Source organism: Perissodus microlepis, chromosome 1 (genome assembly GCF_051167445.1).
Source record: "Perissodus microlepis isolate ML-2025 ecotype Zambia chromosome 1, ASM5116744v1, whole genome shotgun sequence".
In the NCBI taxonomy this organism is placed as follows: domain Eukaryota; kingdom Metazoa; phylum Chordata; class Actinopteri; order Cichliformes; family Cichlidae; genus Perissodus; species Perissodus microlepis.
In genome coordinates, this window is record NC_140461.1 from 3907408 (window position 1) to 3931222 (window position 23815).

At 39.5% G+C, this 23815-nt stretch overlaps 1 protein-coding gene across 1 annotated transcript in view; it reads right to left on the reverse strand.

The window, feature by feature from the left end:
* Nucleotides 1-23815, reverse strand: part of LOC146393167 (neural-cadherin-like) — a 325691-nt gene that overhangs the window by 175014 nt on the left and 126862 nt on the right. Inside the window, exons 8-15 of the mRNA XM_084927227.1 lie at nt 22468-22640; nt 16509-16677; nt 15718-15888; nt 15038-15210; nt 13458-13625; nt 10141-10390; nt 4701-4828; nt 4299-4485 (exon numbers count right to left, since the gene is read on the reverse strand). Of these exons, the coding sequence (XP_084783353.1) occupies nt 4299-4485; nt 4701-4828; nt 10141-10390; nt 13458-13625; nt 15038-15210; nt 15718-15888; nt 16509-16677; nt 22468-22640 (1419 nt within the window). The remainder of the gene's footprint in view (nt 1-4298; nt 4486-4700; nt 4829-10140; nt 10391-13457; nt 13626-15037; nt 15211-15717; nt 15889-16508; nt 16678-22467; nt 22641-23815) is intronic.

Here is a 23815-nt window from a genome sequence, read left to right on the forward strand (position 1 = left end):
TATATATATATATATATATATATATATATATATATATATATATATATATATATATATATATATATATTTTTTTTTTTTTTTTTTTTCTTTTATCCATTGTTGTCTTTCCGGTGCTTTTATATCTGCCATCTGTCTCCACATTTTCACTCTGTGTTACTGGTAAATTCAGCTGGTTCTGCTTCTTTACAGCATCCAACTACAGGCTGAAGCAGAGTATGAAGCACCCTGGGGGGATCAGTGTAACGCTCAGCACTTGAGCAACCCAACACACCATATTTCCTTTGATATCTGTATCAAAACGAGCATAATTTGCAATGCAGCTTTAAGATGAGATAAAATATTTAAACCAGGGTGGAAGAGTTGGTATACAGTTCGTGGCACAAATAGCAAGCTAATGTAGCCCTTGGAGCTATAACAAAGCAAGTCACAGATGCCAGAGCTTTTCAAGTGTTCAGAGTCTGTCGGAGAGAAAAAGGTAAGAAGAGGCGAAACATGAATACAGGAAGTGGAAAAGCAGATGTAGCAGTCATCCCCTTATCCTCCCTCTCATCTGTTAATGATGCCCACTCATCCATGTTTTCACACTTTCGTGCCATGCATGTGTTAAAACTATGAACCCAAATCCACCCCAACACGAGTTGCGAGTAGCAGCTTTCTGCCTGTGAAAACAGTGTTAATCAGAATGATCCTTTCTGACTAATTGACTGTCTGTTGTCTCTAGTTTGCAACATCTCTTGGTGTTGCAAAGCAATTTATGTGTGCTGGGATGATGTTGCTACCCGATATGCTGACCTTGCTTACCTGAAATGCTAAAAGTCTTCACTGGTATAAAAGTTATGAAACTCTTTTACGAAACATAACATAACATAGCATCCCACTTGTTAGCCAATGACAGCTGGACAGACTCCAGACCAGCAGAGACCCTGAATGGAACAAGTGGAAGAAGACGGATGGATGGATGGATGATGTACTACTACACCAAAGCCACAATTTAGAGGGGGAAGCAATATAAGCTCCTTTTTCTATCTTATATAAAGCTTATGCCGAACATCCACCAATCTAATCATTCAAAGCTGCTTTTTGCTGTAAGCCATAGATTGTGACTATGGCTGAATTTCTCTGAGGACCAGAGGAAGCACTGTAATTCCTTGTAATTCCAGTTGAGATGAGTTACACTGAGTCCACATTAAGGCTTGTTAATGCTCTTGTCTTTTCAGCAGTCATAAATGGACTTTTTTGACTACTGAATGTATAAAAATGCATATTCTACTTGAGCACTCAAAGAACTTTATACAACTTGCCTCTTTCACCCATTCATTTAAGCTCTTTTTTTACCTATGCTCTGCCTAAGTGCTTTCTATCCAATACGCACACTTTGATGGCTGCATCAGACAGCAAACTGGAGTTCAGTGTCTTACCCAAGAATACTTTGGCATGCAGACTGGAACAGCCAGGGGCTGAACTACCAAAGGACAGGATAAGCAATGTATGGGCCTGAAACTCAAAGCTACCTGTTCCCTAAAACATAGCCTGCTTTTAATCTAATTGAGATCTAAAATTATGAAATGAACATCATGCTGTCTTCAGTTGCACTTAAAACTCATAATAAAGGCAATAAAATCATCAGTAAAATGTTTACTGAGGTCAGAGATCAAGTTAGCTAAAGGCACTTCCACACTTTTCTAGATCCTGACTATAAGACCTTTTTCCTTCCCAAAATATGATTGTACAAGAGCCTACACTATTTATTTATTCGGGACCAAATACTTTTCTCAAGTCTATATTCTCTGTGAGAATGAACCTTTATCCGTTAAATAATGTCCAATATGATCACTAATGTGACAATTTTCATTTAAACCAGGGGTGTCCAACTCCAGGCCTCAAGGGCCGGTGTCCTGCAGGTTTTAGATATCACCCTGGGTCAACACACCTGAAGCAAATGATTAGTTTCAGGCCTCTGGAGAACTTCAAGACATGTTGAGAAGGTAATTTAGCCATTTAAAAGTTTGTGTTGGATCAAGGACACATCTAAAACCTGCAGGACACCGGCCCTCAAGGCCTGGAGTGGGACACCCCTGGTTTAAACCATCTTTGCTACTGAGAAATGTATCTATCATTTTGCATATGTCTATCCAAATAAAAATCTGCCTTGCTGGCAGTTACAAGTAAAGCGTTACTGTAATCCAAAGCGTGGATGTACTTACATTAATTTAAGTTTTAGTCCATAAAAAGTGACCAAAACATTAGCATCCGCTGTACAGCCTGCATGGGAAGAAAACTTCTTTCTACAGTGAAAATTTAAACTTCAAATCCGAGCAAGTACCGAGCACGCTGCCACGGGAATGTGAAATTCACAGAGAAACCCCCGGATCCCCCCACTGACATGACCGCTGCTGCACTGGGCAAAGCTCCACCCGCCCCACTCCTGCTAAACAAGTGAAAATAAATTTAAGAGCAACAGGACTCAGTGCCGCTGAGTCTTTGATTTTATTTATTTTTTGCTGTGTTTTACTTGCATCTATTTGAAAGAGTGTAAACACGAAACATTATTTTATTTTATATGCTGGAATATGCAGAAAATAGGATTAAATGTTATAGAATTTCTTCAAGTCAAAGACTGTTGCATATGATGCAATTTTTGCTTAATGCAATGTGCATAAAATTAAAAGATTAAAACTCATAAAACAATTTTTAAAAAGAGGCTTTCCATTTGATTCAATTTTATATGATGAAAAAATAGAATTGGGCTGAAAGGTCTGTTGCTTTATTGCGTATTCAGGTTGTGTATAATGTTTTTAAAAAGTAACTAAGTAACTAATTGCTTTTGAAAATAAGTAATCAGTAAAGTAACAGGATTACTTTTTTAGAGAAAAAGTAAGTAGACCAACACTCGTGGCCCCTCCAGAATTTTGATGGCGAGAAGCGCTTCCACTGTCAGTCGCATGTTTTTTTTCCCACAAGAAAATGATGTGGAACCAGAGCTCCTCCCACTTTACATCTCTGTTACATTCACTTGTGGGTGTTTGCATCAGTGATAAGTATCTGTTAATTTGCCTGTCATCCATCCTCCTTCATGCCACCTCATTTATTATTAATATGACAGAAACAAATAAATAACTCTGGCAGCTTCCCTGCCGTCTCTCCTCTTCTTAATATTTAACTTCTGTTTACGTTGCCACAAATGTCAGTGAGTCAGACCGAGAGAGAGGGTCTGTTAATAATCTATGATCATATTTATTAAAAATACATCCTGGTGTGTTTTTGCTGTTTTTCAACACCTCTCTCCATCCACCCATCTGTCTCAACATCTGTTCATTTCTTCGCGTCTATATTCAGCCAGCGCATGTATGCATTTCATCTGGCAGCAAATGAGAGAGAAATAGAGAGATGGAGGGAGACGGGGTGCAAGAGAGAAAGATGGAAAGAGAAAGATGGCCTTTGGTCCTTTCGAAGAGAGAGATGAGCAGATGTGGGAAAGCGACAGAAAGGAAAACAGAGATTACTGCTGCCTTCAATGAAGATTTGGAGCTTCAGACTGAAGAGTACGGAGCAGCTATCTGCAGCTGTCTCCTCTGTGCTCGCTCTATTTTGCAGTCACTATATGAGGTGCCACCATCGCTACACAAACACAAAGTAGATTACGACTCATATCCATTACATCGATAGGTTTGCATTTCTACAGTCTGAGCTCACGCAGGTTATATATAAGTCATTAGCATAAATAGGTTCTGACTAAACACTTTTCCTGGTGTAATGTTGTTTCACCTGCTCTTCATTCAGTGCAACAAACATTTCTTAGCAGTATTACAGTCAATGCTAACAGTACAGGTGGGACTAAACAGACCCCGAATGATGTGATATTGTCACTTCAGTACAATATTATTGTGATTCTTAACATTTTGCAATATGTTGAGTATTGCAATACCATAGACTGCGATTTATCACCTCTTTTCAACTGCAAATTATGTCCTCAAAGATAAACTTTGTTAATATCCATTTTATCCAATACAAAAAATGCACATTTTCTTTCTCCAAAATGAAATTGTCACACATACTAACAATTTAACTAAAACCTGCAAAATATTACATTCAAATGATTTTCTCCATTGTGCATATCATAACTAGACTAGTGGACAGCTGAAGGAATTAAACCTAGGTCCTACCTGGCAGCTTTATATAATTGTTGTTATTAAGAGTCAGGCTCAGTAGTGAAGAAACTTAGCAAAAACACAACAGGAATCACAACTTAGTTATAGATCCAGTTACAAGATGTTCTGTGTAGTGTTGGTCTTATTTACCAGAGTTGGGCTGCCCATGCTTGCCGGGCCGCGCTGACTCCCAACCATCTACAGACTGAACCTCCAACAGGTACGAGCTTTTGGTCTCACGGTCAAATATGGCCTGAGTGTAGATGAACCCCAGCTCTGGGTCGATACGGAAATACTGATGGTCCCCACTGCGATCCTCCAGCAGGGAGTAAGAGATCTGGGAGGTGGGGGCAGACACAATTATACAGAAGGCCAGATGCTAAAACTGAGTTAATTAGTGCAAATTTGCACAGCAAGGAAGAAGACCTCTTGAATAATGAAAAGCAGAATGAAAATAATACAGAGCAGAAATTCAAAAACATTCATTTCAACCAAGGTTGCATCATTACTCTTTGCAATTATTTGTGTGTAAACGTGTGAATTTGTTTTCACCTTGCCATTGGGGCCCAAGTCCAGGTCATTAGCTGAAACCTGGAAAACCAAAGCTCCCGACTCTGCTCCTTCAGTGACCGAGGCCTCATAGATGGATGAAGTAAAAAAAGGGACGTTGTCATTTACATCTGGAGAGGGAAGAAATACAGATAGTGCTCAGAGTTAAATAAAAATGCTTCTCCATTTGAGATCTACTGGATTTAACAGAAATGTCATAGATAAGCGATGGGCTTTCTGAAGGGGACAAGCTAGTCTTACTTTTCACACTGATTAGCACTGCTGCTTCAGAGGAAGAAAGAAGGTATAACCAGGGCTGCACATAAGTGGTCCACAGGTGCGCGTTCGCTGTCAAAATAAAAGACGCGCACCAGATAAGAAGTTGCAATGCGCATTTGCGTACGTAAGATTTTCTGGAGGAGGACAGACATTTGCTCAGAACTCTTAAAGATGTCGAAGAAGCAAGCTCCGTAAGCAATTACTTTGGTGTTCCCCAACCTCCAAAGAAACGTCAGAAGGAGTTCGAACCACAAAAGAAGCGCATATTCTCTGAATTTCCGGGAATACGCTCTTCTTTTGCGGTGGAGGAACACCAAAGTAATTGCTTACAGAGCTTGCTTCTTCGACATCTTTAAGAGTTCTGAGCAAATGTCTGTCCTCCTCCAGAAAATCTTATGTACGCAAACGCGCGCTGCAACTTCTTATCTGGTGCGCGTCTTTTATTTTGACAGCGAACGCGCACCTGCGGACCACTTATGTGCAGCCCTGGGTATAACCCTGCAGAGGACATTCCTTTCAGTGTAGCGTTTGCATGTTATGCCCATGTCCTGTCACACTACACCCTCCAAAACATACGCACATATATCAATATCTATATATAGCATAAAAGTCACAGAAGGTTAAAACAAAACAAAACAATAAAATCGTGGTTCAAACAAGATGAACTGAGGGGCTACAGCAGCGCTCAGTGTAAGATAAACTATGTTTATTATGTACAGCAAGTCATGCAAAGCTACTTGAGTCCAAAAAAAGGAAATGTAGAGCTGGAAATGAGCACAACAGACCTCTGACATCCTCACCTGCTTACAATAACTTAAGCTCCCTTTTCTCCTTCAAAAACAACTAAAGAAACAACAGTAATTTTATTCTAATTATATTTATACAACTGGTGATTCACTGGCAAAAATACTTTTCATTTCACGTCTGTGAAGGTTCTCAGTTATCCAGGTCATCGTAGTCAAAGGAGCTTGCAAAGAAAAGCATCTGGACTTCTTTAAGTTGCTTGAAGACGTTTCACCTCTCATCCGAGAAGCTTCTTCAGTTCTAAGGTCAAATGGTGGGGAGTCCCAGATTTAAACCTAGTAGGAGTATCCCCCCACAGAGCGACAAAAGGACCCCCTGATGATCCTCTAATCGCCTGAGCCAAGGTGTGAAACTGGGTGTGGGTCACAATCAGCCAGGGTTTCGGGTGAGTTCATTGTGAAACCTGGCCCCACCTTATCATGCGAATTCCTGAGGTCAGATGGCCCAGGATGTGAGTGGGCGTTAAGGCGTCTGGGGAGGGAACTCAAAACTGGATTATAGATGGCAGAGAGTTGGTGTCGTAAACCACCGCCTCTGTACAAAGATGGTCGCTCACAGTGGACATAGATGGCTTCTTTTACTACTTTTCGTTTCCTACTTTCCACATGTTAGTGTTTGACTGCAGTTTGGCAGCAGTGTTTCTGGGCAGCACCAAATGCACAGAGCATATTCTTCCTCTCCTGGTTGCTTTACATTTATTTGTACAATTAAGATCTTTTAAACCTACACTTATATGCTTCTTTTTTTAATAAAACAAACAAAAAAAAAACCAGATGTTCAGAAATACTCTATAAATTTTGATCATTTGTAAATGGAATTTGTGTTAGAACTACTTTAGCTCCAGTACAATAAAGTAGCCTTCATGTCAGTGTCAGGTCACATGGAGCCACATGCAACAAACTTTCAAACAATCTGTTTGTAATTAGAACTTCATTTTATTTTGCTCTGTAATTAGCTTGATTTTTTTCCACAATTCACATTGCTATTAACAGGCTGCTGCAAAGCACTGCTGCTGTAGACAAAAGTGAAGAGAGAAAGGTCACTTTGTTTTTAAACATCTGTAAAAATAAATAAATAAAATAAAACACATTTTAATCATTGTGACAAATCTAAAATAAGTGCATCTGTGATAACTTCTATCAGAGTATTAGAAACCCCTGCGCAGTGCTGTTTGGTCTGTTACCTGAAGCATCTCACCAAAGTGGCTCTTTTCCACTTTATAATGCAAACATAATATAAAGTCATGAAAACTGAAAAAACCCAAAAACCAGTCAGATGAGGATTTGGTTTGACTGCCCTTTGGTGCCAAGTGTTTTCTTACAAAGGACCATCTGGAAAATGGAAAAGGGCAAGCAATATCTGACAGGTGACTAGATGAACCAGCTGTCTATTACTGTCCACCACAGACTAACTTCAACCTACTGGATCAATGAAACACAAAACACACAAAACACTGAAAAGGAAAAACAAGCTGCAGTCTGAGGGGCTTTGAAAGTAAGCAAATTACGAGTCAAGTATGCCAATTTACTCAAACCATCTGTGGTTTCTCTGTAAGCTCACTGTAAGCTCACAGCTTTAAGACTGGCAAATCTCGCATGATTATGATGCCATAAAATCTTCTAAAAAACAAAAACGAAACAACTGGTTTGCAAAGTAACTGCTTTCAACCAATTCTCATCATCACAAGGGATGAGTATTAGCACAATGGGACATAAAGCGGCGTAATCATGCTAGTCTTTATATTTACTGTAACAGCAACCAATTATGTCTTTGCACAGTTTTCGATATCGCAACTATTTTTCCCCAGTTGGGGACAAAATGAGGATCAAAGCGTGCATTAGAGCGTTCAATACTGGACAAAAAAACTGGGCTTTTTTTCACATCACTTACCTTGAACCATAACAAAAAGAAAGACAGAAAGTTATAAGCCAAAAGTTGAAACGCAGGCAGTACCAAGAACCAGTGAGGAGGTGCATGAGAGCTTACGTTTTCCTCAACAGCAGAAGCCAGATTTTAACACAGCTGATTTAAGACCAAAAGCATTACAGAAATGACTTGAACAGAGCCACGCATTAAATCTAATGCTGCTTCATATACCTTTTTTCTTTCTCCTTTCTTCTCAGCAAATGTCTTAATCTATGAATTAAAAATGGGGCCTTAAATCCATTACAGACCTCCCTCACTTCCTCAGACTGACTGCCTCTGGAGAAGGCAAAGAGCTTTCTTATTAAGACAGATAAGGGGAAGGAGGGGTGAGCGAAAAGAGAAGAGGAAAGTCGGGAAAAAGAAAGAGAGGGTCTGTGAGAATTAATTATTTCTTACTGGATTAAGACCAGTTCGAAATGGAGCATGTGTATGTGTGCATATGTGTGTGTGTTCATGCATGCATGTTACAAGGGAATTCATAGCTCGTGTCTGGTCAGCAGGGCATTACTATTAACTGCAACAGACCAAACTAATAATGGTTGAATAAAAATGATAGAGAAGAGTGACCTTTCATTGGAAAATGTGAGCTTTAAGTGACAGGGTGAGATCTGCAGTGGCAGCGAGGCACTGGGGTTAAGCATATATATGTATATATCTATGCTCACTCCCAAAAGCTGTCGAATTCTTCAAAATAATTTGGATTTGTGTAGTTTTAAACAACTCTACTGGAAAATTGGAGCTCAATTGGCAGACTTCGGCTGCCCTGCCATCTCTATTCAGTCTTTATTTTCTTCTGTGGCCTCAATTTAGAAAGGACCAGTACAACAACAGATCAATGCTGAATAACAAGACAACAATAATAATCTGAACTGAACTTTTCTACTGTACTGAGTCAAAGCATACCACAGAAGATGAGAATGCTCAGAAGAAAACATGTTTTATCAGCAACATGCATGTAGAGCTGCAACTAACTGTTTTCACTATCAAATACACAACCTGTTTCCGCCTCAGTTTAGTTTGTGCGACTGGTATTGTAACACATTAACTAAACATCAGAGTCATGCAGCGACACCGCATTCTTCACTTTTTTAGTGTTAAAAGAGCCTGCTGGGTTTAACAGAAACATTATGGCTCTGGTAAATGAGAAAAAAGGTCACTTTGACAGCAAGTAAAACAATAAAAAACTCTTATTTAACCAACAAATGACCAAACCATCACCTTCATGTTGTTCTGTGCTGATTGTATACCCACAGAGTGTGGGCAAAGTAGTCATGAACTCTGACATTTTTAAGTGCAGTACTAGGTGTGTGCTGCTCTATGACCATATTGCTTTATGTGCCACCGCTGGCTTTCTGCAAGCTGTTTATGTGTGTTTGCTACTCTCTCCCCTCCCTCTGCTGCATTTTTTCATAACACATTTGTTCCTATGGACATATTTATTATTTATACATATTATTTCTGGCTGCTGTTACAACCAAATTTCCCCTTGTGGGACAATTAAAGGATTATTCTATTCTATTCTATTCTATTTTTCTTTTTGTACTGTCAGATAACAATTGACAATGAAATGTTGACGTTAACGAGGTCGCTGCCTTGCACCACTCAAATTGGGATTTTTGGAAGTGCAATGCTGACTGACAAAATCTACATTGACATGATTTTAAAAACAAAGACTGTGCTGAGAATCTATCTGTATTTACAAGTTATCAAGTTAGAAGCCACCGAATGTCTCATTGAACACTGTACTGTGAGGAGTATAGTATACATTACCTAACTGTGTGATATTTAAATGGTATCATGCGCGATCTTAAATTCAACTTAAGTTATTTTATTGCAAACAAATGACTGTGTAACTAATAACTGATGAAATTACTAGTAATGTTATCAATTGTGTTGATGGTAAGTTAGAAAAGAAGATACTTTTGGAGTTATTTGGACTTATTTCCCAGAGATGCATAAAGACGCTTATTATCAAGTATTTTCTTGATTTTATTTTTCTGTATCTCGAAAACTCGAAATCTCGAAATTAATTCTGTTTGGAGCTTATTTTACGCAGCCTGACCACAAAAACGACTCGACTGGCATTTTTTTGTTTTGTCACAGAACAGAAATTCATTCCTTTGCTGAACTTCCTCTCGTTAAATTCTTACCTGCTTCTGATTTAATGCATCTTTGTGACATTGTCCTTGTACCTTTAATTACACCATGTTTTAACAACATTGTTTTGCTTATATTTACTGTTCACTTAATGGGCATTTATTAAAGGCATCTATTGTTAAAACAGTAAGTTTTAATAAATAAAATGTGACACATGGAAGGCTAAATTATTCCACAGGGCGACTGTTGTGACAATTTCCATGAGATATCAAATGAAACATGTTACATTTGGAGATTCTAAATTACAAAAAGAAAGCGTGAATAAAAGAGGGCTTACCAGTGACATTGACATAGACTGTCGTGAAGGCAGCCAGTGGTACAGCAGCAACATTCTGAGCTCGAACCCTCAGCATGAAGTTCTTGGTGGTCTCATAGTCCAGGGGCTCTGCCACCAGGATAGATGCCGAACCATCCTCTCGGTTGGGGGTCAAGTAAAAACGAACTGGCATGTTGGTCTCTGGGACCATGCCATCCTCCAAATTATACGTTACTCTGGGATCTCCAAGAGGTGAAGTGGCTTTGATGGTCTTTTTGGAACAAAGATAAGAAAAGAGGGAAACAATAAAGGCAAAATATCAAAACAATGGGATACCTCACTTTTTTGTCTGCGTGACACCACCACAGAGGGGCTGTCACATAAATATTAAAATCTCCACAGAAGGAAGTTTAGTGTAGCCTTCATCCATATCTGGGAAGACGTCTTTGAAATGGTCAAAGTCCACTAGTGGTTCCTCAGAAAACTCAATAAACTGCACAATAAATTATTTAATGAACTTCTTTTTTTCTAATTGTTCCCATTAGATAAAGTGTCACTATAAATGAGTTACTCTGACTCCCTGAAAGTTGTCTTACCAAATAAACGACTGAATTCACATTTAATACCCACAACAAGGTTTGGGTTTATTTGCCCCCACGTCTCATTCTCATTTTCTCATATTTGGAAGTGACCCATAACGGTTCTACCTGAGAGATGACCAACAGCACAAAAATCCAGAAAACCAACAGCAATTTGCATTTGGCAAATTTTTTACATGTTTCCAATTATGAACTCTGAGAGCTGGAAAAATGCTAAATTCCAGCAGTGACCCTCAGGACAGGAAGGGAAGTGTAAAGAGCTACTGCTGAGCTCCAATTGAAGGGTGCATTACAAATAGGGGAAAAACGATCTGCCCAAATGGGGAAAAAAGCATTTTACAGCCCATAATAATGAACACTAAAATAATAGAAAGTCTCAAACTGTTACACTAGACAACAACCCGCTGAAATGTTGTGGGATGAAAGGGAAACACACTCTGCTCTTCATTCTGCTTTCTCCATAAACTAATTAAGGAGAAACTATTCAAAGCTGATGCCACATACACCCCAATTAAAATCAAAAATGCCATTTCGGGCACGATGCAGCTTGCCTATGGGTGACCTAGCTGTATCTAGTCAACCTGCAGAGCATGGCAGCTACAATAATGAGACACCCTGTGAGGCATGCGGAACTAGCAAACATGTCTGACTACTATATGCCCCCGATTTAGGACATAAAAACTCAAAATGTCCATGGCAGAGATTTAACAACCCACCGAGAGTCATTTTATCTTTGCTCAACGGTCAAATCAACACTGATCTGCCATCTCAATTTATACTCCATACCGCAGGGACCGCGCTCTGTGTGCTTCCCTTTATCAGCATCTCGAACAAACACAATTAAACACACACAGTACCGTATAAAGTATTCTCCCATGTCTTTTTATTTCAACCCTTTGAGTTTGAATATTCATCATAAACTTTAATGGATTAAACTGCTTTCAAGAGACTCTTAGAAAATACTGTTAATGGCATGAAAAGCCATGTCCATAAATAACAAAGTGCTGTTGACAGGATACATCTGAACCACACAAGCAATGAATCAACAGATTTAAGGGTCTTTTGAATGTCTGCATTTTTCTGTAGCTGCGGTTCCTAAACCTGTAGCTCCACTGGCATCCCACACACTTCCTACACAGTTACACTCTTTTGTTGTTGCTCGCCATTAAGACCGACTGAATGCCTTAAAAACACATCAAAGCTGTAAAAAGATTGTGAGGGAAGACGGACACAAACGGGCCTCTGCTCTTCTCTTCAGACACGTTTAGGAAGGGATAACATCAGGATTAACATGCAACAAACATCTTTGGTCAGCAAATAATCCACAAACTTTGCATAATATGTTTTTAAGCTTGATGCCACGATGCCAAACAATGATTTTTTTTATGTTGTTTCATAGTCTGTACAATCTTTAATCTTTATTTTTACTAAAACTGGGCCTTTTTTTTCTCCAGTTTCTCCAGTTTACACTTGTGCATAAAAGCAGTATTTCCACATAACTCCTTTATTATTGAAAACCAAAGTAAAAAGCCCGCTGAGAAAATCCCCACTAAAACTTTTTGAAAAAAAAAAATTGTTACCATGAAAAATGGATTACAGTGTAGCAGGGCTTTGTGTACAGAAATAATCTGAAAACACAAGCATTATACATGTGATTATTTCCCCCCGAAAAACGAGCAGGAAAAGCCCGACTGCCAATTAGACACTAGATGAGTTTAAAACAAAAAAAGACAAAAAACAAAACGTTGAATTTTAAAATCAAAGTAAGTACTCCTTCAAACAAAGAAAAATAAAATTATTAACGTATAAATATGGATTCATGGCATGTCAAGTGCATCTTTTACATGCATGTACACATCCCACTTCACATGTACTTGACATAAACACAAAAAGTACCCACTTGTTCATATATATAAAAACATACTGTGTAAGTACTGATATCTAATCTATTTGTGTGCTCTGGAGGAAGAGCGCACACTATCACAAAGCAACACCAATCAAAAAGTTGGTGGTTCAAAGCCTGACTCCTCCGTTCTGCATGTGCAAGTCTCATTGGGCATCCATCAGAATGAGTGTGTGTGTGTTTAGAGGAACAGAATAAAAGCTCAGTATGAATACATGTGTGGTAAAGCGAGCAGTAGAAAGTGCTTTTATTATTCAGTAAGAGCAGAAAACTATAAAACTACATAAAAGCCAGTCCATTACTTTTTGGTGATTAGATTACACAGTATCAACTCATTTATTTTGCATATTGTATGTCTGGTTATAGCTTCATTCATTAAATCTCTCTCAAGCTTAATGCTGCAACTGTTTATTTTGGTGCATTCTTTCACCACAAATACAGACAACCATCTCTTTAACATTTATTTTTTCATTCAAGTTGTCTTTTGTAGGAAGTGCATGACACAGCTACACACGTTCATATCTCAAGAAATCAAGGGCATTTTATAGTGGTAATGAGGGAGGGGCAAAGACTGCATTCCCCATTCAGCTTTATCCACACCAGTTGAAGAGCAGAGCACACTTCTCCAAGCTTTAGGCTGATTTATCTGTTGTGCTGTACCAGAGACTAGAAAGAGAGATCATGTTTCTCCAATATTAGCTTCTCTTCACCTCTTCATCTTTACCTTACATATAGAGAGCCCCAAAGCAACTGGTGAGAATTGCTAATGTATAAATAAATTTGCACTGAACTGAATTCAAACCCATATGTTTCTGTGCAACCCCGGAGCAACATACCACGATGGGTGTGTCCCGGACGGTGTTTTCTGGTATGACTACGTTGTAGTTGTCTTTTTCCCACTGTGGAGGCTGGTTCTTCACATTGGTGATGGTAACAGCCAGCTCCACTGAACTGCTCCTGTTTCCCCCATCTGTAGCCACAATGTCTCTGGTAATGTAGGTCCTCTGTGGAAAGAAGTCCACACAGGCAAAAAGACGAGAAGGGAGAGAGAAAGTCACAAGATGTTGTATTCAGTGTGACCGAGGGGTGCGTAATTGTGGCTTCCTTACAGACGGAAGAACAATGTGAAACTAGATCAAACTGATTTCAGCAACCAATCCATTTTCCACACTTCAGTGCAGGATGAAATCGACGGTAAGCTGCATTCGGGTAAACATACTTAAAGATAAGTGTATTGATTGAAGGGCATGGCTCATTGTCGAGCAACGGAGGGGAATGGAGTTTTGCAACCCTTACAAGAGCAATTAGCTTTATCCACTGCAATCAGAGGAAATGATCTGTTCTGGTAAGTAAAGAGAAAAACGTAACAATACTCTGTAACCCCAGTGTGAATGAGCTGTCATTATTTGGGGAAGTTTTGTCCAGAGCCTCGTGGTTTATGAACCAAGTTGTGGATGTTATGGGCAAGTTGTAATACTTCAAAGAAATTTCATAATTCTGAGTGAAATAAAAGCTTTTCCAATAGCAATATTTATTGCAGTTACAAAAAAAGCACTTTTTATTTCAATCTTTGCTCTCAGCAATTAAGACACTGAGGCTGTCATGCTGGCAAATGATGAAGAAGTAAGCATGTAGGCATTGCCTGGATCTGTTCATTTGTACTCATTAGTAGGAAAAGAAGTTTATATTATGAAACAGGGCCATGTTCTGGCGAACGATCCAGTGAAACCAAAAATACTGGCGTGGTTCCAGAGGTCAGTATAAGATGCAAGGTGCAGAGGTTACAAACATTCATTCGTCTTGGCACTGGAAGATGGTGCGCCGCTGATTTTGGGGCTTTTATCACTACAGCACTCATCTGAGGTGCAGACTTGTTTTGCACAGGCTACGTGGCAATTTCCTCTATTGCTTGTTCATGTTCTCACCAAGATTGTTTTTCTTGTTGGCAGTGAAGCAGGCAGAAGCAGTGAAGTGAGAGAAATAACAGAAATTCTCCTGCAGGCAAAGAAAAAGGCCTTAGTGAAGACATTATCACATTCGCGGGCTGCGGTCTGCTGCTGGCCACAGGACTTCTGCCCCCTCACGGTCAACAAACAAAGGGCTGGAATGCAGATGTACTTGGATACTGGGAGAAGTAGCTTAGTTTAGTTAAAATCTGAAGTTCCCTGCTGCCTTTTTTATAGTTCTCCAGTAGAATTACTAAAGGAAGTCTCACAATTTCAGAGTTTTTCTATCATTTAGAATAGCTTGAGCTTGAAGCTCCAAGGAATCCTGCAAGATAAGTAGCTGCATAGGTTATTCATGTGTTTGCTATGCATCTGGAATCTCATTATGGACTTCCATAGGAACGGAAAACTGTACAAGTTAAGCCTTTTAAAAAAGAGCAAATGGTATCCAGGACATAGCTAAAGTGTACCTGCGAGATGGGTTGGTTAACGTACACCCAGCCTGTCAGTGGGTTGACCCTTAGGTACTCTGGCTGCTCATTAGACATGGAGTATGTGATGGCTGCATTGGTCCCAAAGTCATCGTCATGAGCCGCCACCCGTAAGAAACTAGTTCCAATCATAGTATCCTCACGGAGGAAGTCTGTAGGAGAAGAATAAGAATAAGAGTGCTTTGCAATTCAGTGGCTCAAGAGACCTTAATTTGTAGTCTTTGATATTGCATCCGTCAGCACAGAGGCAAGAGAGAAACTCAACAATAAAAAAACCAAAAAAACAATAAAAACTGTAGACAAACTTTAGTAAACAAAAACTAATTAAGAAAGGAATTCAGCAATTTGACAACAAATATGAAGCTTAAACAACCAACAACAGAAAGCAGAAAACAAAGACAAAAGAAATTCCCCAGTGACATGAAAAACTGAATACATGAGCAATTAGTAAAGAGCTCCAATTCTGAGTAGCAGTATCTCTGTAATACTAAAACTTCTGCCATCATAGGAATACTAACACCAACACTGTTAGCTCATTAGCGTCAGTTTTTCTTGTCAAAATAGGGAGAATGTTTTTTTTTAAAAAAAAATCTTGTTTTTAATCTATATGCATGTGCTTTCATTCTGCGATGCAGCAGGTTGAGCTAATGTCTACTGACACTCATATCTGAGGTTCTCAAACTTGGGACTGTTGTCATTCTGGTCCAGAATGAGAATGTTCAGCTGACAAATGCCAATCAGCGGGTCAGCCGCCTGGTCAGTGGCAGTCACTGTCACCGCGTACTCCCTTTGCCGTTCGCGGTCAAATTTCCTGGCCGTCACAATTACTCCTAGAAAGACAGAGATAACAAGGTCGATCAGATAGCTGAATCATAGCAAACACTGCTTGGTCTCGTGTCCCCCAGAGTACTTGTAATTTAACGCTAAAATGATTGCCTCTGCCTGCCTCGAAGCTAAACTTTAAACACAGTAGGGAAGATGAGAGGCACATTATGAAAGAAAATGAGACTTTTTCAAGAGTAGTTATCGTCAAGTCCAAAGAGAATTGTCTTTATTATTTATTTTAGAAATGATTTTTAGCAATGTAATTTACAATATCTCATGCTCTACTGTTGCTACTGAATAAAAAGCTCCATAATATATAAACATATTAATGCACGATAACTTTTAGCTCAACAACAGGTAAAGCTGCATAACAATTCAGTCCAATCTGCAGATACTATTTTTTATATATAATGAATCAAGCTGAAATATGCCTGAAATAAGCTTAATAACCAAAAACCCAAAGCTCGTGTCCAGCACTTTTTCCATTTATTCCCTGCACAATATCGACCACAGACTGACAGACTGAAAGGAACATGTTGTAAAATATTATCCACGTGGGATAAAAGCACATGTGTTTTTCTGTATGTGTATGTGTGTGCACACGAGTGCTTGTGTGTTTCCGTACCGGTTTCTGGGTGTATACTAAATGCAGGCACAGTAGAGTCTTTGTGCATGAAGCCATATGTGACCCTGCCATTGGAGCCTTCGTCAGCATCCACAGCATGAACCTGCAGAACAAAAGTCCCCGCTGGCTGGTTCTCCAGGACGGATGTGCTCTCACGGTACTGCTGACACTGAGAATGAGTGAGGCAGGGAGGACAGGTGGGAGGAAGAGAAGACCACAGGAGTGGAAGTGTGAAGAAACTTAGATCAATACGCCATTCCATCCAAACAGTCAGCAAAAGTGTGTGGGAAGTTAAATGTTGAAAGGACAGATTTAAAATTACTACAGTAGTCTTTTACTGGGGGACAAAAAGTGTAATGTGGAAAATAACCACAGGAAAGAAAGTGGGAAGCCTGTGCCCAGCAAGTTTTCTTTTTCTTTAAAAAATATCAGCTTTTGCGTAACCCGTTTAAAGCGGAAGTGGTTGATACCGGGGTGGTGGAACAAATCTCAGATGCCATTAGGCAAACGCTCTCAAAAGCAGTTTAGCAATGTGTTTGTTGTTGCTTTTGTGTTTTGAAAAAGGTGAATTTTTTGGTGTACAGTGTGCATGTTTACTGCTAAGAGCCTTCAGCAGCGTTCAAGGAAACAGAAAACACAAAAAACGTCCACATACGGCGAACCCAGCACTCCCAACATGTGTGGATCACGCCCTGGAAGCCTCGTAGTGACCAACGGCAGGAGTGCCCTAGATATCCTACGGTCTATCAAAACACTGACCCTACAATGTGAATTAAAAAACAACAACAAAAAATGTGTTTTAAATGCTCTGTAGGCCTGACAGTCTGACCCTTGACGACACATTCATGGTGGGGTGAAAAAACAAAAAAACAAAACAAAAAAACACCCAGTGGGTTCTGGGGAAGAAATGCCATCATGCTGCTAATCTGAAAGGGAATTCTTTGGGCTTGGACATGGGACTCATGCACTAAAGACTTTCAGGGAACAAGAAATCATAAGATGTCTGTGTAGGTTCTCAGTTATCCAGGTCATGGCAGTCTAAGTCGCTTTCTTTCTAAGCTTTAGACTAAGTTACAATAAAGGTTTACATACACTGGGCAGGAACGTCACGGCTATTTGGGACTTATGGAGATTTCTTTGAACTTTTCTTTTTCCAGGGTGAAATAATTGTTCAGCATGCATCTTAAATGACTTTAAGAAAACAAAAATTGGATGTACTTACGTGTAAAATGGGACAAAAGTACACATACAGGCTCAAATATGTACATACACCAACACTAATCTTTGGTTAAATGGCCTTTAGCAAGACAGGCCTCAACCACATGCTTTTTGTAGCTACAAGCAAGCTATTGAGATAATTCTGCCTGGATATTTGACCCCTCTTCTTGGTAGAATATGTACAGGCATTTGGTTGTCCATGTGGGTCGCTGAAAACTTGGTGAAACCTTCCAGCAGTTTTCAGACCATGGCAGGCTTGAGCCTTAGTGGCTTCTGGGTTGTTCCTGAACATCCTAACCATTTTCCTTTCATCTGAGGCTGACAGTTATGGTTTTCGTCCATATATTGGCAAAGTAGTGACACATCCCAAAAATTTGTACTGTTGAACGGTTGTTTGAGATTATGATCTTGGAATCCGCAGTTGTTTAGAAATGACTCAAAGAAACTTTCCCGACTTGTATAAATCTACAGTTCCTAATCTTCACTGAGTTCCATGGACTTTCCCATTGTTGAAAATCCCAAATAAATTCCCAAAACTTGTGCAACTCATTAAAGATGTATGCTATAAAATCATTCCCCCTTGGAAAAAGAAGAGTTCAAAGAGATTAAAATTAGCCCCACATTACCATGACATTGATGCCCATGATGAATGGATGTAAACTTCTGACAACAAATGTATGAGTCATAATATGAAAGACAGGTCAGTTTGATACCAAAGTTAATGTTTCCGTGCAAGCTTGAGATCAATGAAAAGAAACTGAAAAGATACATGTGTAAGTCCAAATAGGACTTCAGGATCGATGCAAACGTAGCAGAAATTCCGAGGGTGGTGTATGGTTTCAAAAGACTTTAGACCTTTAAGAGCAAAGAGGGAATTTTAATAAGGATTTCTTTTGTTACAGTCACAGTAACAGCACTTTTTGATTGCACATCATCTGTGTGCCTGTGTGTTTGGAGTATCTTTTGAAAGAGAGATAATTTCTTGGCAAATGAACTGAACTGCATCAAAGATGGACATAAAAATATTCCGAACATTTACTTTCAATGTAGACAAGCTCCAACATTATATTTCTAAAGATTCTATTATAATTGCTGTTGGATTCTCTGCACAGCACACTTCTCTTTTCCCAAGGTACAACTTATAGATTCCCTGTCACCTTGATGTTTTGCACTGAGATCAAGGTAATGTGATTAGGAAAAAGAGGTAGGAGGTAATTTTTTGGACTATTCAACCATATGTCGTGACAAACAGAGATCTGAAAATAAAATAGCAGGCAACTAAACAGAAACAGTTATGACACCCATGTCGGAGCTATTACAGCAATAATTCCCTGCAGATAAAACTGCCAAGAGGAACAGCAGAAGAGTTTGTGCATAACATTTATGACACTGTGTTCTTTTTTCCTCTCAAACTGCTTTTAGAGACATGTCTTTTTGCTATAAAATGTGCAGGATCTGCTAAATATGAAAGCAAAACAGAGAATACACTTAAATTATGAATCATTTGCTGTCCTAGGTTTTAAGTGTTGGAGGATCTGGAGTTTCCCGAGGGAAGGGTGATATACTGTATATACCCAGGAAGTGAATACTTTAAAATTCAACTCTAAAACATTAACACTACTCCCTGTTTAACACCGCATGCATTCTTGGAGTCATCATAGAGATTTATTCAGTGCTGTCAGTTCTTTGCGTGTTGTAAGGTAGCTGCTCCCTGTTGGCTAGCTCAAAGATTTTGTTAATCACAGAACTTGTCAGACACATAAGGAGCTTTAGTATCCCAATTTAAGCACCATTTCTGCTTTGCTCAATTTATCTTTATTGTATCTTTTTCTGTGGTCTTTTAACTTTCTCGCTTATTCTTTATCCATCAAAAATTCTTATTTTTTTTTACCTGTTTCACTGGAGCATTGATGTTGATGTACTACAGAGGCAGAGGAAAGAGAGAAATACCTCAGTGCTGCTGGCTGATGTCTTCCTTTGACACCTAATTAATTACAGGAGGGCTTTGTTAAAGTTGTCTCCTGTTACCTTTACTCCATGCCTACTCTCATTCTTTCTAGCTCATCTCCACTGCCACCCATTTTTCCATCATCCGGCTTTTTTCATTGTTCTTCCAAATTTGTTTGCTTCCATAGATTGTTTTGGGACTTTGAGGAAGATAAGAAGGGCTACAAGCATCGAATTTATCAAAAGGGTCAAAGTGTCATTTGTTAAAAAGTTGACCTCCTCAGGAGGTCAGATGGGAGACTTCGTATGGAAAAACACAAAAATAAGCCTAAACACAAAAAGGAGATGTCAAAATATGCACTGAAATGTGCAAATTTTTTTCTTTAGCTTTTTCAAACTACCACAATTTATTGTGAGTGACAAGCAGCCTTTGTTTGCTTACGAGGAAATGATACAAATAGGTTAAAAAAATCACTGAAAAGGAAGATTTGGTTACAAAAACAAACCCAACAGCCTGTAGAGGTGAGTCAGTTTATTCATCAAACGCAAGCAGCAGCGAAGCCTTCCGCTATGCCCGACCGGCTGTCGGGCCACCCTACATTTTTAGCTAAGATTTGTATTTGAGAAATCAGAATTAGTTTAGTCGTGAGCCAGTACTTGTGAATGACCATCATTTAAGACCATACTGTGAGACCTTCGTAACAGGACTTGGAGATTTTGTTGACCTCAGCTTGTTGTTTAGAAACATAGTTTTACGTGAGGTTTCAGCTCTGTAAATACATGTAACATGTATACTTCAGAATATCACTTGTTTGTTATAAGCAATTACATAAGTAACTGTGATGATCATAAGAATAAAACTGTTTTAAACCTTGTGTGTCCTGAGCTCTGAAGCTAATGAACTGCCTCTCTGAACCACTCACACTTTTTGTTCTCTCTGTTTCATTATGGAGTCCATATTTAAGCTACTAAATACGTACTGACCAAGAAGGCAAGGCATTGGCCATCGAGGACTGGATGAATATAAAAGCACATACTAAATTCTGTAACGACACTGAAGGAAATAAAACTGCAGTACTGACATGAAGGCTGCTATAGATGTGGCAGACTTCTTCCTTTGAGCTTCTGCTCCCTTACAATAAAAGGAGACAGTGGAGGTGTGGGCAGTGGGAAGAGAGCAACTTGGGATATAGCAGGAAAAAGTGGAAGACTTAGTGTGCTGCTGCGTGACCCAGCAGAAGCGTAGAACGGGTGGGCGGGTGAATAGATGACAGTGGGATGGGATTTGGTATGTGCTTACGGAGGAAAAAGTTGCTTAATCAGCACTTTCAAAATTGGCTTGTTGGCTGGTTGTTTTTGATCACGCTGCTCCAGAGTCCCTTTTTTTATTGTTGTTTTTAAAACTGTGCCCTTTGAGACAGGCACTGTCCTGTGTTTTATTCAGTTTTACTCAATATGTTCTGCTTCTATAAAACACTGTATATGAGTGCAGATCAGAGAAGTACTAAAGCTTTAAAAATAAATCTAATCAGCTTATGTAACTTTCTGCTCCTGGGAAATGCTGGAGCCTCCACTCTGTGAGATCTTGCTTCTATGTTTCACTACCTCTCTGCGTGCCTCTTGCTGCCTCTGTCTTGGTCCACTGATCCAGCCCTGAGTTCCACAGAGGCTACAGCATGTCGTAAGATTGGGCATCAAAACAAGATAAAAGGGCCTTTCTGCTTCAGTGTCCTGCTGCTGGCTTCTAGTGACACAGGAACCACCAGCGAACCTCGGATGTCTTCACTAACTGAAACGCTAATGTACAGCAGGGTTTTTCCCAGAATTTCCTTTTATTTTTCTCTATTTCTAGACACTAAAATGTTTTTTTTCTGTGATCATTAATTTTTATTTGCTACATTTTCTTTTCTTTTAACTCCAGGTTTGTGTGCTTTCATCATTTCAATTCTTTTTGACTTAGAAGAGTTGTTTGGGGGGGTGTCTGGGGATTGTCTGTCCATTGCTCACAGCTTTCTGCCAGCAGGGAAAAAAGAATGAATCATAGACTACGGTATGATGCCAGCAGAAGATTCCTGAGAGAGACAATTGAGCATACAGTGCACATTAAAAAAAATGCCGACCAGGAATCCCTCTCTTCTTTTCTGTCTTCTCTCTTGGCTCTCATTTTGTTGCCTGTCCCTCTGTTTCTTCTTGAAGTGGAACGAAAAACGCCTCCACCCCCACCCCCACCCCCACCCATGACAGAGTGAGCCAGGTTTATTCAGCATGGCCCCACTCCTAATCTTGGCTCGCGATACCTCAAGGGCCTTGAAAAGTCATCCCATTTAAAACTGAAACATGGCTAGTGAAGTGAAAAAAAGCAGGTGGAGATGTAGCACTTTGAGAGTGGCTCGGTCGGGATTTCTCCCACGTCCCTTGAAGCTTTAATTAAAAGACCATGATGATGTAGGAGAGAGATGAGAGAGCAGATATGAGGGTCAAGCTCACTAATCGCTCCTCCAGAGAGAAGAGATAGAGGCTAATGAAGAGAGGAGATAGAAAGACAAAGACAGGGAAACAGGAGTGGAGGAGAGCTACAGGGGATAGGCAGGCGCAACAAGAAAAGAGTGAGACAGAGATATATTTAGAAGAAAGTAAAAGAAAACCTTGCATAGTGACTACTGTTTCTCCTGCCATTGTCCTAGGTTAGTGGTATGATTTGGAAGAGCCCCTCCCACTGCTGTTATCAAACCAGTAGAAAGAGAAAGACTAAACAACATTTAATGAGGCGACTGTGGGTGAGGGATCATCTTACCTTCTCAAAGACAGGCTTGTTATTATTCACGTCGTCCACTCCAACTATGACCTGAGCCGTGGATGACAAGGCCTGAGGTCCGCCTGAGGCATTGTCATCCGTGGCTGTAACATTGAGGACATATTCAACACCCTGGAGGCGAGGTGGTGGGCTGGAGCGCAGCCGGATCAAGCCTGCAACCAAACATAACGATGACAGTGGTTAACACACACACACAGTCACACTCATTACACTCAGCTGGTTCAATTTTGAGTTTGAAAAAGTATATTGTCATTATAGCACCCAAACTGGTAACATGTTTGTTTTTTTTAATTTATTTTCTCCTGGAGCTAAAATGTCATAAAATCTATTTGCATAATAGATTAATTATACAAAAAACAGCTACCACATATCAGGGAAGGTAATTAAGTTATTACACAACATGGCATGTTTGACAGCATGACAGGATTTAATGGACAGTACTTAATGCTTTTTTACCTATCACCTTTCCTCATTTCCTTTCCTTCTTTGCTTTCCTTTTCTTTCTTTGGCCTCGCCATTATGCACTACAAAACCAGGGCTTATAAAAACTGTAACAACTTCTTCTGCTTCGTGCAATAGAAAAAACATTCTAGAGATGAGTTTCTCTCCAGTGTGGGTGAGACGTAATTGTGCTCTGTCTCCATTACTTCGCAGAACTAAACATTAAGACCACTTACAGTACAAATAATTATATTGTAACAAAGACACACATCAAGGTCTCTGATGTGTTAGATGTTAAGCGAGCCATTGTTTGCTGGCACGAGTGGCCAAATCACTGTGGCAACTTTTTACTGGTAGTGAGTGAGAGCTATCAGATAGCAGTGATGGAATTTGTTTCAGGCTACAAATGAGCCTAAATGAGTGTAAACATATCATCTTATTAGCAACAACTATAAGTTAGCTTTCTTTTAGATTTTAATGTAAACTTAACAGAACAGATTTTACCAGGCTGACCCCAAATTTTGGGTTAACATTTCTAATGCAATATATATGTCACGCAGGCTTAAAATGATCATCAAGGCTGAACTGACAGAGAAACATTTTTGGAGACCAAACAAAGGCACAAAGTTTGTATGTTCCTTGTTTTGGGTGATACAGTGAAGCAGTTTAACACTTCAGCATACACAGATAAAGTGTGCCAGCTTGATTGGAGGTAAACTCAAAAACTTTCTTAGGACGGACACATTTGATTTCAGCTTTTCGTTTTTATAGCAGTACATTTGAAAGTAACATTGAGAAGCTTTAGGTGACACTTTACAGACAAATTCTCTGTCTTTGTTGTTTTCTCCCCCTACACAATCTGGAGTTGAGCAACCAACCATGGCAC